This window comes from Macaca nemestrina, chromosome 5 (genome assembly GCF_043159975.1).
Source record: "Macaca nemestrina isolate mMacNem1 chromosome 5, mMacNem.hap1, whole genome shotgun sequence".
NCBI classification, from domain to species: domain Eukaryota; kingdom Metazoa; phylum Chordata; class Mammalia; order Primates; family Cercopithecidae; genus Macaca; species Macaca nemestrina.
This window is the reverse complement of record NC_092129.1, coordinates 183,725,218-183,743,857: the sequence shown is the minus strand read 5'-3', so window position 1 is coordinate 183,743,857 and position 18,640 is coordinate 183,725,218. Positions and strand designations below refer to the sequence as shown.

Here is an 18,640-nt window from a genome sequence, read left to right as displayed (position 1 = left end):
CAAGTAAATTATCTATTCAATTATACTCTGAACACACATTATTGAAATTACTGCCTAATTTAAAAAAAAAAAAAGATAACCAGAAACTGTATCACTATTAGTAGAACAGAGAGAAAGTCCTAATTATTCTGCAGCAAAATCAGCTCTTGGAATAAAGAAAGAGTTTTAAGTTCCAGGTCTTCTTCAGGTTTTCGTGCCCTCACTCCCAAACTGATGAATGTCTTTTGCCTCCAGTGGATTTTTTCAAGGACGATTTGAGGAAAGGACACCCCTCCTATGAAGCACATGGATGGGTACCTTCACCCCCTTCTGCTTTCTATTTTCTATCCCAGGATTTTTCATTGCTTTCATCAGTAGGATCTCCTACTGATCAATATGATCAATCTAAATAGGAAAACTCTTTCCTTGAGAAAAGAGAAAACGTTGCCAACAGTGAAAATAACAGTGAAATGGTTACATGGCTTATTTTTTTCCCATCTGTAAGAAAGACTTTATATTCATAAGACTTTAGATGCATAAACTTCATAGACAAACAGCTTTCAAGACTCAAATATAAGCAAGTGGAAAAAACTCTCCCCTCTCATTTCAAAATTTAAAGTCTGATGCGTAAAACAGACCATGAATTATCCTAATATAAGATATTACAGAACTCATTATACATTTAGCATAGAACACGTTTCACAAACTTGATATAATGAATTTTAGACACAAAGGTAGAAAGTTAATTAACTTAATATAAACTGACAAATTAAACCATTTGTTTCAATTTAGTTTTTTGTTAGAAATTTTTTTTTCATTACAAGGAAACTTCAGTTAGAAAAGTGAAAGTGACAAGAAAATGGGATTCATTCTACATATGCAGATGAATGTGCTTGTTTCATACTGTGAGGTGTTACTTTTGGACATCTACTTCATAAACTGGCTTGGGTTAACTGTTCGATTTTCACAATTTCAAGAAGGTGTTTTGTTCTTCGTTTTTAAAGATTTTAATGACCTGAGATCAAAACCAATGAATGCTGCGAGAGAGGCAGGTCTGAAGCAGGCTGGGCTCCTGGCCCCTTGTTTTGCAGCGTGGTCCCCGTGACCAAATGAGTGAACACTGGGAAGGGCTCCTGCCATGGCCTGACACGCAAGATGGTGCAAAATGCCAGGCAGCACCGTGACTGCTGCTGCGTGGCTACGGCATCCCTTTGACTGCAGTCGTTACCGTGGAGCACAGGAAAGAAGTAACAGGGTATAGTCCCTATTCTCAATGCAGGGTTCCATATGCAATTGAAGAAATAGCCATGAAACCTTCCAAAAAGAAAACACCTTGAAATTCAAAACAATTTAGAGTAACAATAAAATGGAAGGCAAAAAAATAAAAAAAACAAAACAAAACTATGAAAACCCAATTGCTAAAAAGCCAATTGCTAACTGGGATTTTAAAGTCCCATTTACAGAGTAAGAAATCTAGGTAGAAATGCATATCTTTTCGAAGACTAATTTTTGAACATGCCACAAATCTGTTTAGATGACTAAAACAACAAAGCACTGGCTTTGCACCCTGTTGGGACTGATGACATTGAAGTGTGAGGCCGAGAGAGGGCCGGATGGGGGCATCTGCACTGAACCCAGCCCAAGCTGGGCAAGCCGCCCACTTGCAGGGGTGCAGGGGCCTGCGTTTCTGAAGCTGCAGTGCCAGCTTAGAGTGCACTCCAAAGACGCCACCAACAAGGCACACAGGCTCAGGGCAGCAAGGGCAGGAACAGTGCCTCACTTCATAGATTTGTTTCTTTTTCTAAGAAAATCTCATTCAAATACTGAATTCCACGTTGCTTATTTCTCTTGAGATTTTATTAGCAATTACTCATCTGTTCTTCCATCTTCAGCATCAATGCTTACTTGCTTCACTCCACCAAATTGGCTGCTTAGTGCCTCGTACACTGCTGTGCAGATCCTTTATCCAAAAATAAGTGTGACCCCTTTACTCTTCTCTTCCTGGGATCTTTCTCGTTCATTATAGTTTTGCCATACTTGGAAACTCTCCCTCACGGGTCAGTGTTTGTCAGAAGGGCAAGGTGCACATACACACACGGTCTTCTTCCTCAGGGTGAAGCCACTGTCCTTTTGTTAGCAGGGGAGGGCCACCAGATCATAGTCCTTGAGCCCCTTCTCAGCTCTGTTCACAGCACCTGGGACCGAGGAAGGCCCACAGTACTTTGCAAACTCATTTCCAGTTGGTCCATGAACAATATGGGTTTGAACTGTGTGGGCCCACCCATATGTGGGTTTTCTCATGCCTCTGCTGCCCCTGACACAGCAAAACCAACCCCAATCCTCCTCTTCCTCCTCAGCCTACTCAAGGTGAAGGCAACGAGGATGAAAACCTTTATGATGATCCACTTCCACTTCATGAGTAGCAAATGTATTTTCCTTTCTTATGATTTTCTTAGTAGTATTTTCTTTTCTCTAGCTTACCTTAAGAATACAGAATACACTATATACATAAAATACGTAACAGACTGTTGATGCTATTAGTAAGTTGTCTGGGCAACAGAAGGCTACTCCTAGTTACATTATGGGGGTGTCAAAAGTTAATAAGATTTTAGACTGTATGGGAGGTTGGCACCCCAACCATCTGTTGTACAAGGGTCTATTGTATTTACAGATATTAAGATACACAAAACGACACCGTATTGTTAGCCCTATGCTCTGACCCATGCCCTGTACATATGTTTCTGGGTAAGAGTGATAAAGTTAGAATTGGAGATGAAAAGTTGGGCCTAGCTCTCTTACTTGAGCAAGTTACACAGCCTTTCCTGATTCTCCAAATTTTAAAAATTTGCCACATGGGGAAAACGGTATCGAACCCCAACACGGCTGGTGTGAAGATAAAATACAAGAATGTATGTGAAAACAGTAAGTAAACTGTAAAATATCTTCATTTGAAAATGGACCAAATGAAATACCTGAATCAATCCATCAGCTTTGCAATATGAACCAAAGCAAAATGTCATCTGGTATTTTATTTTCAACAATGGATGTTTAAACCCCACAAAATAGGCCAGCTCCACGACTCTGTGTGTCCAGCTCCCGTTTTCAGGTATTTCCAGCAGAGCTGTTGGGAATACAGCTGCTGCTGTCTTTTGGTGGGTATAGACACTCCCTCTCCTGGGTACAGGCTGGAATGGAGCTGGGTCACTGCATGTGTGTTATCTTCAGCGTGCTCCAGTCCCCGCGGGGAAGAGCCGGGCCACCCAGTGTCCACAAACATGCCGTACCAAGGGCACAGCGCGGTCACCCATGGTTTACGTGCCGTGCTGCTGCCCACGGCCCGGTGTCCACAAGCAGCACAGCTCCAGTGAAACAGAACGATCTGCCGAACCTGTTTTCCTTATAGCAGAATATGAAAAAGGAACCCACAGCACAAATCAAGGAGGAAAAGGAGAAGGGAAAAAAGTCCAAGCGCACACACCAATTTTTCTTTTCATTAATGCAACCCAACCGTGGAGGACAAGAATATTCGTTTCTTTCATATCCATCATATTTAAAGTCCATGAAGGCAGCTTTTGTGAATTCATAAAACCTCTTATTAAATTCCTTCAATACACAAACTAGATAAAAGTGATGTGCATTCTATGTAGAATTCTCCAAGTCCTTATTACTGTAATCATAGACTGTCATACCATTTGCAACCAGAAAGGACAGCAATTTCAAAAAAAGAAAAATGGGTTTTCAGATATATTATATTTATGAATTTACTCTGGTTGTCACTCAAACATTTTGATTATCACTATGTGATATTATGAGAAAATGGAAGTAAATTGATCCAAAAAGAATCTAAGTCCCCATTAAATATCCTCTGCAATAGAAAGATTTTAATAACATTGTCTTTAATTTGCTCCCAGAGGCATCAACTGCTTTGTTGATGTTTCTTGCTCCACACACTTAAAAATCTAGCCACAAACTGAGCTTTTTACGCTAACTGTACTATTTTTAGACTCTTTATACAATGTAGAGTTTAAGCACATTGATGAGCTTGCTGAAAAATGATGTATTTTTGAAAAGTGTTAGGAGGCAAAGGCAGAGGCAGAAGTCGCAGTTTTGTCAACCAAATGCTCTCTGACGGCTTAGATAATGTTTCACCTGGACCTCAGTTTCTGACTGTAAAAGAAAGGGGTGTGACAGGTCTTCTCAGCCTCTTTCAGGCTGATAAGACTGTGGTCTCTTAGGAAATGTTCAAGTCGATTTCAATAAACACTCAACATTTTTCCACCTTGAAGGTGTAGAATAACTAGTAACTATTTATTACTACTAAGCTGCCCTGTAAGTATTTTGGGGTTCGTTTTTGCTGCTTACTCAGAGAAGGTGGTTAAGAAAATTGGAGATGATTACCCAACATTTACCAAGTACCTTTTATCTTCAAGGTTCTATCCTGGTTTTGGGAGAAAGTCACAGACATGGCATTTCTGACCTCAGAGCAGAAAACAGGAAACAGAGAGAGTTGCTCTGTGGTTTAACTTTCTTAACACATTCTATCGGGTAAATCCATGTGCTGCTCCCACCTTCCCATGCCCTGAGCACGTGGTTTGGAGCCTCTGGTGTGCATGTGAGGCCTTCTTGGAGCTGCAGGGTGAGGGCTGTGAAGACACAGCTGCTCCGGGGCTCCAGGGAGGCCAAGGCGGTCGCACCTGGGGCAGACTCTATGAGAGAAGCCCAAGGGACGCAGAGGCCAGGGGAGGAGCACACACCACAGGCAGGTGTGTGGGGGAGAAGCCCAAAGGACAGAGAACCAGCAGGTGCCCTGGGTCAGGCCTGTGATGTCCCAGGAGGAGGGGAGGAGGGTGGACTCGGAGGGAGGAGGGAGCCAGGGAGGCAGGGCCCTCTGAGGGCAGAGGAGTTCTCAGCGAAGTTCCAGAAGCCAGGGACCAGATCAGTGCATGTAAACAGCTTAAAAGAAAACGTTAGGTACTGGAGGCTTCACTCTGAACGAACAGTTCTTAAAACTGCTTTTGGTTCTAGCCATAATAAAGGCATTCAAATTGTGTTGCTCTTGATGAAACTATAAAGATTTTGGCTTTTATAGAATATCATGCCAGAAACAAATTTATAACATTATTATGGTATAACAGCAGGAACACTTGGAAGGCACATTTTTCAGCTGAGCTCTAAGAATTACTTTTCCCTTGCCCCAGGTTGGCAATTAAGAACTATAACTCACTCACACCCCACTCCACCTCACCCTACCCCAGAAACAAAGAAAAAACAAAGAGGCAAACAAAACCAGGAAGGTAGGTTAGGAAACGTGGGCATTGAAGGTAAATGAAAATGTATGAAAAAAATTCAAGTCTTAACATCTTTCCATCCTGTCCACACAGTCTTCTGTCCTCCCTGTCTGTCCCCTGGTCTTCCTGTCATCGCTGTTGCTCTCTTTACAGGCCTTAGAATGTCGGCACCACAGCGGGAGGCAAGCTTACCCCGGGACTGATGCCCTGATGTCCTGAGCACAGGCAGCAGGTTCAGGGCTGAATGCAGCCCGTGTGGCTCCAGGGTGCCAGGGTGCCAGGGCACATCGTGGTCCTGGGAGGGAGCAAGGAGCCAGAATGACTGTAACTATACGATTTCCAACAACAAAGGAGAGATACACACAGCTGGTGGGTGTCTGCAGGGAGCACAGCGTGGCTCCCGGGGGTTTCCTTTAGGAAACTTGCCTGTCCTTAGGTTCACCACTGTGATTTAATCCCTCAGATTCTGTTAACTAGTTACTAAACCACCAAGGCATATGGTGACTTAGTTTGTTAGGAAGTCCAACTATAACATTTGGAAATCATCTGAGCCTCAGCTGTCTACTGTGATGCATGTTATAAATAACTGGGAAAGCACAACAATTTTCACAGTTTTCCAGTTCAAAGGAATAATTTGGAACCGTCTATAACCCTCCACTAGTCCAGCGCACTCCACCCATCCAAATACTGAGACAATCCTGAAAGTGTTTCATTAAATCTCACCTTACTGCAGCGTGCAAATATATTAAAGTTAATCAAGTGGTTTTGTTCCAGCAGGCCATCTTTGTTCCTAATGCAAGGAGAATACACATTTCTAACTGTGAACTAAGGCTCTGGTCCTGGGGCGGCACTGGAGTGGAGGGAAGACAGCTGCTAGGTTACGCGTATATGAAGACCATCCAGACGGCAGCGCTCACTGTCGGCTTTCAATGTTCCCACGCACAGAGCTAGCTTGTCTAGTTCCATCGCTGGACCCCTAGCCCCAGCCCAACAGAGCCGTGGGGCACAGCTGGCTGAGCTCTGTTATCATGTGTGCAGACACCAGAGGCTTCCCTGGCTCTGCAGGGCAGGCCTGAAGCCAAGGGATCAAAACAAAGGCAGGTTTTCCAACGCCCCAATTGTTTAAGAAAAGCAACAAATTCAGGGCTAACATTCACACCAAATGTAGCCAAGACCAGGAGGAAATAATAGCTGGGATGGGGGAAGAGGATGCCAAGACAGTAGCATCTATGCAAGTATCTGTCACTAGCTGTTTACCACAGGACGCACAGTTGTGAAGCGTGTAAATGAGTTTTGGAAAGAGTCCCTCTATAATGAGATAAACAAAACCAGGTCAAGTGAGAAAAAATCCCTAACGCTTTCCACAGCACCTTAGAAGAAGTCTAAATTCTCAGAGTTCCTAGTACAGATATAGAATATGACAGAAGAAACACGCACACCTTCCCCAATGCCTCACTGATGGAGAGACCACGGTTGGTTGAGGGTAGGGAGGCAGCTTTTCTCACCTGCCTGGCAGGAGCGGGTCCAGCTGGCAATGACTTCTGAATGGAGGTGATGGTGCTGCTGGAATATGAGAAGCACCAGGTACCATGACTGTTGCTGCTACAGCCCATCCAGCTGTAGAACTGACTTCGGGGTGAGACTGAACGAGATCTATGGGGTTAGAAAAAGCCAGGGGGTAGGAGTGGACAGAGACACAGTGTGGAAAGAAATAAAAGAGAGGAAGATGTTCATACTTCATATTCCGTCAATTCCTCCCAACGGCTGATTCTACTGAGGCAAGAAAACCACCATGAGTGTGGAACATGGCACCCCACGGCAAGGCTGTACTGTCAGGACCCAGGGCCCACTTGAAGAGACTCCCCCAAAGGGGGCACAACTAAATTAAAAAAAAAAAAAACCTACTACAATGAATTGAAGCTTATCAAATTTTGTTTACATCATGACTTCATAAAGGTAATCAAAAAATAAAAAATACCTTAGTAATGACCTTTGAGAAATACTAGGAAACCAACTCATTCTGAAAACTGCTAACTAATCAGGCATCTATCCTGCCCCTCCTGTGTACTTCAGAGCTTAATGAAAAAAATTTATTTAGTGTTCCAGCTAACAATTATTATTTTCAATTTCTAATAAGAAATAGATTATGAAAACAATTACCAGTGGTGCTATAACCATTAGATGAAAAGTTTATGGTGAGCTTTTAAAGGTATACCAAGCTGATAACACTTGAACTCAATTTTCAATCTTATCATCAAAAACAGAGACAACCAAACATAAGGCATCTCCTGATGGAAGTAAACAACACAAAATCAAACCTCAAACTGATAGCTTCCTTATTAACCACAAATTTATAGGAAACACAAGGGACAGAGGAACAGGTTAAATGACACCATGAGGAAGCTATCTGAAAAATCTAGAATGTGAGAAAATCTACAGAACAAAGAACCCAATTTATTCAGCTAAAGATGGGTGGGTAACAGGGAAACAACCACTTCGCTGAGCACCAACAGTGACTCGAGAGAGGTTTATTTTTCTTAATTAAGAGACATATCAACCAAAAGTAATGTGTAGACCTTGACTGAATCCTGATATGAACAAACTGTCTAAAACGCTTCTATGAGAATTTGAACATTGACTAAATATCTGATAAAATTAAGGAATTACTGTTAGCTTTTTCCAGATGTAATAATGGTATTATGATTATGTTTCTTTAAAAAAAAAATCAGTCCTTATCTTATGTGTGTATGGATGAAATGATCTAATATCTGGGATTTACTTCAAAATAACAGATCTCAGAGGTAGTGGGGAGCCCAGGGGCACAGCAAACAAGATCGGTCATGAGATGATTGCTGCTGAAGTTGGCCAACAGGTCAACTGGATTTGTCAGACTGTTCTGTTTGGATATATGTCTGAAAATTTCCATAACTGAAAGTTTTTAAATGACTTGGACTGTTTATTTGTACAATAGTATGTTAGTTCACCCTGATGCCAAACAGCATAGTTTATAGCTATCAATTTAACACATAATAAATACTTTAGCAGATAAGACATGCAATGAAGAAAATATGTAGGCCATGGGTCATCTTGAAGTTAATAAATTTCACATTTAAGACCATTTGAGCCAAAATCTAGCTTTATTGGAAAATGCTTGGCAGACCAAGAAACTATAACCAAATGTCTAAAGCATTGTACAAATGGTTTTATAGCACTGACTCTAATATATCAAACAGCTTATAAATGAGAAGAAAATGTCTGAAAACAAGGAAGTTTAATGAAACTGTGTTTTTTTTTTAAAAAAGATGACTGATGAAAATTATACTCCTTTAGAAAATGTAAAATCGCTTTTTGCTTTAAATAGATTAAATACAAGACTATTGACATCTACCTCTAAGCTTTTTAAATGTAATTAAGAGTAGTCCTAGGAACTGACAGTTTTCCATCAGAGTTCAGTAAAGAAAAAAAGATTATTGACTTAGGCTTCTTTCTTCAGAGATGAAGTCCTCTCAGTTGGTATCCATTTTGATCGAGGCAGAAGTCGGAAAGTGCCCAAGTACTCAATGACAAGGACACAGGAACGCCGTGAGGGATGGGTGGGTGACAGGGAAACCGCCACCCACTGGGCACCAACACCCACAGTCCACACTCGGAGATGAAAACAGATTCTAAAGTGTCCTAACGAACAGCACTAGGAATATGATGCTCATGACGGCACCCTTAAAATTCTGTGGGGGCTCAAAGAGTCTTTAGAATAAAGAAAAAAGGTAGAACTACATTTAGGAGATCTTTGGTGTTACAAGTATTTTATAATATTTGAACTCTTTTTTTTTTTTGAGACATGGTCTCAGTCTGTCACCCAGACTGGTGTGCAGTAATGGGATCTTGGCTCACCATGCCTTCATCTCCCAGGCTCACATGATCCTCCCACCTCAGCCTCCTGAGTAGCTGGGACCACAGGTATGTGCCACCATGCCCAGCTAATTTCTGTGGTTTTTTGTCGGTATGGGGTCTATGTTGCCCAGGCTGGTCTCTAACTCCTGGGGTGAAGTGATCCACCTACCTCAGCCTCCCAAAGTGCTGGGATTACAGATATGAGCCACCATGCCTGGCCTCGAATTCTCTGTAAATGGGCGGGAGGGGGTCCACGTTATTTGTGGTTATTTATCCTAATTAATAATTAATAAACCAAAGTTATCTTTTTGACGTTTATTGAATAAAAAATAGTTGACTCAATTTGACTTTCTGTTGAAAATAACTATTAATTTACCAAGGGTAAATTTGGTATTTTATTGATGTTATTTTTACCTATCATTATGGCTTGAGTAAGCCTTACCAAGGCATTAACCAATCAACTAATAACTGAATAAATCTATTACTGGATGCTTACTCCAAGCCAGGTGCCTTGCTAGTCACGGATACAGAGAGGAGACACCAGCAGGAGAGTTCACATCCAGACAGGTGGACCAGAGAACAGTGTGTGGGGAGTGCTGAGCTGGGCTGGGCTCAGGTGAAGTGATGGTGCAGCAAGTGTCTCCAGGCCTCAGGCAGGTCTGAGGGGATGAAAGGAAGGTCACGTGAAGGCAGCGGTGTGCTTGAGGGCATCTGGGAGAGGGAATGCTAGGTCTTTGAGGACTAGCAATGGCCCAGTGTGGACTGAGTGTAGACGACCAGGAACGGCTCGTATGAAGAGATGAGACTTCAGAGCTAAGCAGGTCAGCACATGACCAGTACTAAAACTGTTTTCCTCCAAAGGCTAGGGACCATTACATGACTGTGAGGAAAGAAGAAACCTGAACAAAAATGAATTTTGAAAGAATATTTCAGCAGGATTTGAGGGTGTGAGACTGGAGAGGAAGACATCAGATAGGGAAAAAAAAAATCTGTTCTGATAGGTAACATCTGAAAATCTACATCTGACAGGTAAGATAAAGAAACCTGACAGGTAAGAGATGGGATGGAGCTATCCAGAAAGTGATATTTAGAGCCTCTGCCGGCCAAAGGGGTGTGTCCAAGTGCTACCAGTTCGGTGTCTTTCAAATGGAGAACACTCAGGGCGCACTCCTGAGATGAGTACCCTGGCTCCACGGACGCTGAAGAACACGAGTGCTTACCAACTTGGTCAAGTGAGAACTCAGTGCTTCCCTCCTACACAGCACTGTCGGCTTCTCTGTTTATGCTTCAAACCTGGAAATCAGAAACTGCCATGTGAACAGCTTGGAAGACGTGGAGACTGCCTTGTATAGAACAGACGTGGTAATATTTGCTGACTTTATGAATGAAAAACAAATGTCCTTTCTATCTGTACATGAAGTATTTCATAGATACTGAGTATACATATTAGGAGATTAATTTCACTTTATTCTACTCTTGCTGTTCCAAACATGTATATTTTCGTATCTGTGAATTCAGGTTAGACTAAGTTTAAACAGGGCAATGAATGTATGGCTTATTTTGGCAGGTGACAAAGTATAATTAGGTCTTTAAAAAAAATTGTTTTCTGAGACAGGGCCTCTCCCTGTTGCCCAGGCTAGAGTGCGGTGGTGCAGTCATAGCTCGCTGTAACGCTGAAGCCCTGGCCTAAGATGACCTTATTGGTGATATCACCAACTCATATGACTAAAATGCACCTTTCTAAATTCCTTTTAAAAATGTTCAATGGGGAATGGAAAACTACCTCTATTTTGTGCTGAACTGATAATGCGAATACAATGTTATTATTTGAAGGTGATGTCTGCGGTAGTATGAAGGTGTGGGTGGGGTGCAGAGCTGAACTAAGACATTACAATTTAAGTTTATCTAAATGCTTCAACCAAAACTGAAAAAAGCAGCAAAGGGAGGAGAACTTGAAGTTTAATTATGTTAAACAGAGGGCGTAGCTCTGCTTATGGATTTATTTTTTTATTGATAGAAAAGCAAGAGCAATATATGTTTAGTGGAAAGAAAAATGTCTTAGAATCCTTGTTTGGTCATTCCTTAGGACATTCATTACGGGGAAGAACCACCAGACTCGGCAATGACTGTAATTACGCAGAGGTGTCATCTTGTGAAGAAGTCAGCGTGGCTCCTGCCTCTGGTCGTCCCATGACTACCAAATACCACGGCACACCTTCATCTACGGAACAAACCTGCACGCTCTGCACATGTGTCCCAGAACTTAAAGGAAAATGAAATAAAATAAAACAAACATTTCAAACATTAAAAAAAGAAATAAACCCTACTTGGTCATAATGAATTAGTGTTCCACTGTATGGACAATAGTGCTTTGATCTGCTAAAAATAATTGTTAGAATTTTTTGTTCCAATGTTCATGAGGAACACTAGTCTGTAATTTTCTTTCGTTGTAATGTTCTTGTCATATTTTCGATTTGGGGTTTTGTAGGTTTCATAAAATGAGATTGAATATGCTTCCTATTATATTTTCTGATAAAGTCTGTAGAAAATTGGTATTGTTTACTCCTTAAATGTTACATAGAACTTATCAGTAAAACCATTTGGACTTGGAATTTTCTACAAAGAAAGGTCTTTGATTGTGAATTCAACTTAATAAATATAGACATTTTTCTACATTCAATCATCTTTTAAAAAATGAAAAATCAAAACCCAAAAAGTTTGTCTTTTCTATTTTTCCCACATATCAACCATTTCTGATACTTTTTTCTCCTTCCTTTAGATTCAAGTTTCCATCTAGTGTGCTTCTTCGGCTGCATCCCTCTGTGCCTTCTGCAGAAGTGCTGGGCACCTGCCGCAGCAGTCGTGGACAGCCCTCAGATCTGGCTGGTGCAAGCTCCCCTCCTGTAGGGGTTCAAGCACCCCCTCCAGTCTGTCCGCTTTTGATGGCTCTCCAGTGCTTCTCACAGCTGGTTTCTATATTCTGTGTAGAGTTCAATTTTTAACTGTGGAAGGGTTAGTCTGATAAGTTCTTCCTCTATTACTGAAACCAAAATTCCTCTGAAGGTTGTACTTTTTATTCTGTGGCAGTTCTGATTAAGAAAACATGCTACATTTTGTCATTAATTTTAGGATAGTTCAATCGCGGGCTTACATAAAGGCATTGTAGAAACTTTTTAAGTGTAAGATAGTGCTACTACTAAGCTAACTTTATTAGGTTTCTCTTCATAAATTTAGCCAAAGTGGAATGTATTCCATTTTCAAATGTCTAACATAATGTTGAACATCGTTCAATGAGTGTTCTTGCAATGACTAAAGGCTTTCCTCTAGACTGACATGAAGACATGATGGTTGTAAGTCAGCAACTGGGATTCCTGAAAATATCAGGAAGAACTGTCAAATGACTTGCTGAAACCTAAATTCAGCACGTATGCCATTTTTCTGTCACATCAAGTGTGTGTCCAAGAAGAAAACGAGTGAGTATTGTATGTGCCTGTTCTCTGTGGCATGCTGTCTCCATGAAGTTTTTCATTTCTTTAAAATATAGAAATTTCTTTTTTAAAAATAAAAATACATCTATTCCTCCCCAATATTTTTAAAAACAAAATTTTAAAGTAGAAAATTAAAGTTTTCTAGCATGCTCCTTCCTACCCCCTTTCAAGATATGTTTATGCATGTCAAATTGTACATATGAAATTGACACACTGTCTTTTTCAATAAAAATGAGGAAAGAATGAATGCATGTTTCCTTAACCAACATTTTCTACCAATATATGGACAGTCCCCCCATTATCCGTCTCATCCATTATAAAGAAAGCATAGTATTTGTTTAGATATATAATACAGTATTTAGCCAATTCATTATTAATGGGCATTCAGGTAGTTTTTCAGATTCTGCATATATTAAAAAAATGCTTCAATAAATATCACTGCACATAATTCTTTACTTACTTCTGTAAAACTTTCCTTAAGATAAATTCTTAGAAACAAAACTTCTAAGTAAATTCTATACATATATATGTGTGCATACACACACACACACACACACATGTATGTGTACAGCTGGGCCAATTTACACTCCTAGAAAGATGATGGAATAGTTTGTTTCTTTGTACCTTTGCCAAAAAGCAGGTATTATCAAGCTTTACAATATTTGTCAATCCAGAGGGTTTTAACAAAATGATACCCTAACGGTATTTTAAATTACATTCTTTGAGAATTGATTAATTTTATCCTATTTTTATATTTTATTGGCTGTATTAGTTTTTTTGTGAATTTCATGAACTTGCGTCTATTCTACCAGCATATCTATCTTTTTCTTTGTGGATTTCTAATAGAGGCTGTTTGCTGTCTAGCAACACAGCACAATGCCTAAAATTAAGGGCTGCCTGGATTTGAACTTGGAACCCCTACCCCACCACTTCCAAGCTACATGACCTTGAGCAAGCCACTTAAGCTCTTTGTGCTCAATGACTTCATCTATAAAATGAGAAAAAAAATACGGCTTACTCCTTGAAGTGTTGTTATACAGATTAAATCAGGTGATTTACGCAAAGCCCTCTGCCACGTACATGGTATATGGGCGATAAATGCTGACTACGTCACTAAACATGTACATAGTAACGTGTGTGTATAAACACATGTGTAAGGCATATATGCATGTATAAATTCACATATACATGTAACATACAACTTATTTTATAGGGACCCCAAAACATTTTAATGATCCATTTTCTCAGAGAGCTACATTAAACTTTGAGGTCTGTCTGTAGTTTCCGCATTTTTTGAAAATCAAACAAAAATTACAATTTCTCCTTATCTCCATTCTTGTAGCATTTTTCTTATTCTCTAGAAATTCTACACTGGACCTGAGCTTTGAATGATTTAAGTTACAGGATGCAAGAGATAACCTGATTGCTCAATGTCTCTCGTAAAATTCAGTGAAAACATCTGCAAGACACATTCCAAAAGGCAGAGATCTTAAAATTCAACAAACATGGACTTGAGAAGAGCTGTGCTTCCGCCTCTGTCTCCATAATTAGATTTACATTTTCTTTCTCTTCAATTTGCTGGAATGTGCTGCTTGGCATACTGCTCGGACAACACACAAGCCTCGCTCGCTGACGGAACTAACTGTGCGCCCCAAGCCTGTGCTCTGGCGCATCTGAGGGGTGGGAGGTCACTCTACTCTAGGTTATATGCATCATACATGCAAGCAACCAACTCCGCTGTTAGTTTTAGAATGGTCCTAGACATACTCATGTCACAAATTATATAAAGTTTTCCCTTTCCCAATTTCAATTACTATAATTAATATAAGAGCACTTGAATTAAAAATCAGTTCACTATTTACCTATAGAAAATGATTAAGTTTAAATTCACTTAGTAAACACCTTTAAATAATATATATTAATTTAAATTTTTATGACCATTTGACAGAAAAAATAGTTAAAACCAGTATTTAAGAGAAACTTAAAGAAATACTTTTTTCTTATTTAATGTTTCAAAGACATGAACTTCAATGTGTATTTGTAAATAAAGACCAACAGTATTCTTAATTTATTTAACATTTATAAAATTCAAATACTAAGAACTCTTAATAATTGTGGATAACAGAACAATTAAAATCTTAACAGCAGTTCTGTGACTCAGAACTAACCAGAATAATCTTTACTGACATATACACAAATAAAGAGGTGACACCAATTTAAATATCAAACGGTAAGATTTTAAAAAACATAGCTATGGCTAACGGTATCTCTTCTTGAATAATGAAATTAATCAACTGGATTTTTTTTTTAATCACTACATACAGTATCGGAACTAAATTTATTGGTAACTACAGCAATAAGTAATCAGTTACCCATATGATTTGCAAAATTCAGTTTCTGAAGAAGAAAACTCTGAAGATAATACTAAAGTTGTTAATTGAAATTATTTTGGAAGATTAATAGTCAAACTATTTTGGTTGTTCACTTTACACCAGGTCTCAACTTAAGTCAGCTTTAAACAAACTAAAAATCACTATATGACTATGCAAGGCTGAGTTTCAGTTAGTAATCATGAAGTCAAAACTACACAAAGAACAGAACTAAATAGAGCTTATAAAAGTGAAACGAGCACCGACAACTTCTACGTGTTTTTGGCATCTGAGAAAGAGTCAATAAATTGCTGACAGTATGGTGTTATGTGTCATTTGCTTATGAAAGTTTATCTTAAGAAAAAAACAAAACCAAAAAACGAAGTTATGTTTAAAAAAAAAAAAGCCTCACCACTCAATGTCACACAGCCAGAAGAATCTTAATTTTGTATTGAAGATTATCTGAGGTTACAGACTCTTATTAAGATCAATCTCAGGATTACATTTAGGCTCTGATCCTAATTCACAACAGAGGCTTGCACTAGTTCAATGTTATGGCTGGAAAACATGAAGGTCATAGAGAAAGGACTCTGGGTACCTTAAATAAATCCAGTGAGGACTTGGAAATTCACTGGATGCAGCAGAAACCGAAGATCCCCGGGAGTCTGGCACTGCCTGCCGCTGACCGCCCCCCGCGCCCTGGTTACTGCTCGCTGAAGTGCCACAGGATCCACAGCCACGTGACGATGGCCAGCAGCCCCTGCACTGAAGTACTGTGACCTAACGCCGCCCTTCAGGGAACGGGCCTTCAGAGATGTCTATTTTCCCAAGACACCTTGGGGCGGGTGGATGGGAAAGGCCTGCCCTCCACCTGCAGACACTCTCGACGCCCCGGCCGGTGTTCGGCAGACGCTAAAAAGCAGCAGGTCTGAGACAGGGCTGGCAAAGAAAAGTCTTCCTCTGCATCGGGGCAAATGAATCCTCTTTCTCAGTAACATTCCAAGATTTCAGTGACGACAGAGGAGAACCACTTTGTTGAGACTGAAACTGGCGGCCTGTTCTCCATTTTTATAGTAATCACTGAAGCGCAGGAAACTCAGAGTGGCTGTGCCATCGTTTTTTCTCTATTCTCAGAGAAATACCACAAATGATTTAATATTCTCAAAGAAATACCACAAATGATTTAATATTCTCAAAGAAATACCACAAATGATTTAATATTCTCAAAGAAATACCACAAATGGGCCGGGCGCGGTGGCTCAAGCCTGTAATCCCAGCACTTTGGGAGGCCGAGGCGGGTGGATCACGAGGTCAGGAGATCCAGACCATCCTGGCTAACACGGTGAAACCCCGTCTCTACTAAAAATACAAAAAACTAGCCGGGCGTGGTGGCGGGCACCTGTAGTCCCAGCTACTCGGGAGGCTGAGGCAGGAGAATGGCGTGAACCCGGGAGGCGGAGCTTGCAGTGAGCTGAGATCCGGCCACTGCACTCCAGCCTGGGCGGCTGAGCGAGACTCCGTCTCAAAAAAAAAAAAAAAAAAAAAAAAAAAAAAAAGAAATACCACAAATGATTTAATAGCCTTGAACACAACCAAATAAGATAAGAATGATTTCAGAGTGAACAGTTAATGTCCTTACATGCGAATCACAGGAAAAGATATGAACTTTAACAAAATTCATTTAAACTATTACCCAACAATAGTTCGGTAATAGTTTAAATAATTAGACAGATAGAATTGCTGATGTGTTAGATGTGTAAACAGTTAATGTACTTACACGCTAATCATAGGGGAAGATATGAACTTTAACAAATTCATCTGAACTATTACCGAACAATGTATTACTTTTTGCACGGTGATGCACGTTGTTCAGTAAGAGTTTGAAGAGTTGAACAGATGGAACTGATGATGTGTTAGATGTGCCTGACAGTTGCATTTTAATTGAAACGCACTTGCTGAAATTTAGAAAGTGCACACAACTACCATATGAGAATTCACAAAGGACAAGAAAATGAGTACTCTAACTCATTTTAATTCGGCAAATATGAATGTCCACTGTGGACTGTTTATTAAAAAGTGAATCAGAAGAACAGTGGAAACTAGCACACCGTATGACGCACTTTCCTACCGAAAAAAATTTTGAGAAAAATTAGGCAAAAGCATACGGCAAACACTTGGAAGAGAAGGAGCAGCCAGCACATTTAGAAAGATGGTAGATTATTACAGAAAACTGCCAGTCTTCATTCACTCCACAAACACACACGCAGCATCAGCTGAGTGCCAGAAACTGCACTGTGCTAAAATCTCTGAGAGCAAGAGATCCAAACGATGGCCTGTGCTGAGGGCTGAGGCTGTCCAGCAAGGAGGGAGATAACGACAACACACGTCCTGTGGGCACAGGGAGTTGTAGGAACTGCTCTGGGAACGATGGCCCTGTGCTGAGGGCTGAGGCTGTCCGGCAAGGAGGGAGGTAACGACAACACGTGTCCTGTGGGCACAGAGAGTTGTAGGAACTGCTCTGGGAGCACCAGGGATAGAGGTAGGCCAACACGACCTGGAGACATGCAGCGGATGGGCTGGGGGAGCTTCCAGAGGACACAGGGCCTGGAAGGGCAGGAGAGGTTAGGAGAGGGGGCAGAGGTGAGAGGGACTAGGCACAGGGTTCACAGTGCACGAAGCACCCAGCCTGCCGGCTGCCTGGGGGAGCCCGTGGAGAGGGAGGTAACTCAGAGCAAGCACAGGGAGTACTGCTGGCCCTCTGGATCTGTGGCCTCTGCATCTGTGGCCTCTGCATCTGTGGCCTCTGCATTTGTGGCCTCCCCAATGGTGGCTTCTGCATCTGTGGAGCCAACCAACCATGAATAGAAAATATTCCGAGGGAAAAACCAGTGGTTGCATCTGTACTGAACATGTACGAACTTTTTTCCTTGTCATCATTCCCTAAACAATACAGTATAACAACGATTCACAACACACTGGCATTGCATTAGGTGTTAGAAGCAATCTAGAAATGATTTAAAGCATACAGGAAGATGCGCGTAGGTTACATGCAAATATGACACCATTTCACACCAGGAACTTGAGCTTCTGTGGAATCTGGTAGCTGTGGGGACGCCACCTTGTCGAGAAGTCTGGGGTTAGCTTCCGGGAGAATGAGCCTCCCTGAAGGATTTTCAGCAGGGGATGGAAAGGGTTCAATTTATATTTTAGAAGGATGAGCTTTTCAAAAAGGCAGAGGTTGAGTCCAGCTGGAGAGGGGCTGTGGGGCGGAGCACTGGGGCAGTGGGCAGGCTGCCAGGGCAGAGGTTGGCACAGCACAGCTTCCCAGGTTTTACTATTATGAGAAGATACTGTAAGCATTTTAAGTAAGATACTGATAGAATCTGCCTTAGACTTTAAAAGGATGTACTTTGAGGGTATGAACTGAATGTGGTTTGGGCACAGAAAAGTGTGTGTACGGAAAAGCACAGGAGGAATAAAGGCTTGCATGACTGCCATGACTGTGAGCTCAGCAAATTCAGTAACTGTGGTCACATTAAGTAACTGTGGCTAATTTAATGATCCCGGTTTTTAGACTTTTGGCATCACTATATGTGAACACTATACAATAAAAACCAAAGGTGTT

General features: G+C 40.9%; 1 protein-coding gene across 9 annotated transcripts in view; it reads right to left on the bottom strand.

The window, feature by feature from the left end:
- Window positions 1-18,640, bottom strand: part of LOC105464801 (exocyst complex component 2) — a 204,567-nt gene that overhangs the window by 22,517 nt on the left and 163,410 nt on the right. Inside the window, exon 24 of one of the 9 annotated variants that reach the window (XM_071097744.1) lies at window positions 335-11,420. The exons of the other annotated variants lie outside the window; for them this stretch is intronic. Within the exon in view, the coding sequence (XP_070953845.1) occupies window positions 11,380-11,420 (41 nt within the window). The 3' untranslated portion in view covers window positions 335-11,379. Of the gene's footprint in view, window positions 1-334; window positions 11,421-18,640 lie in introns of those variants that run through there. 9 annotated transcript variants of the gene reach the window in all.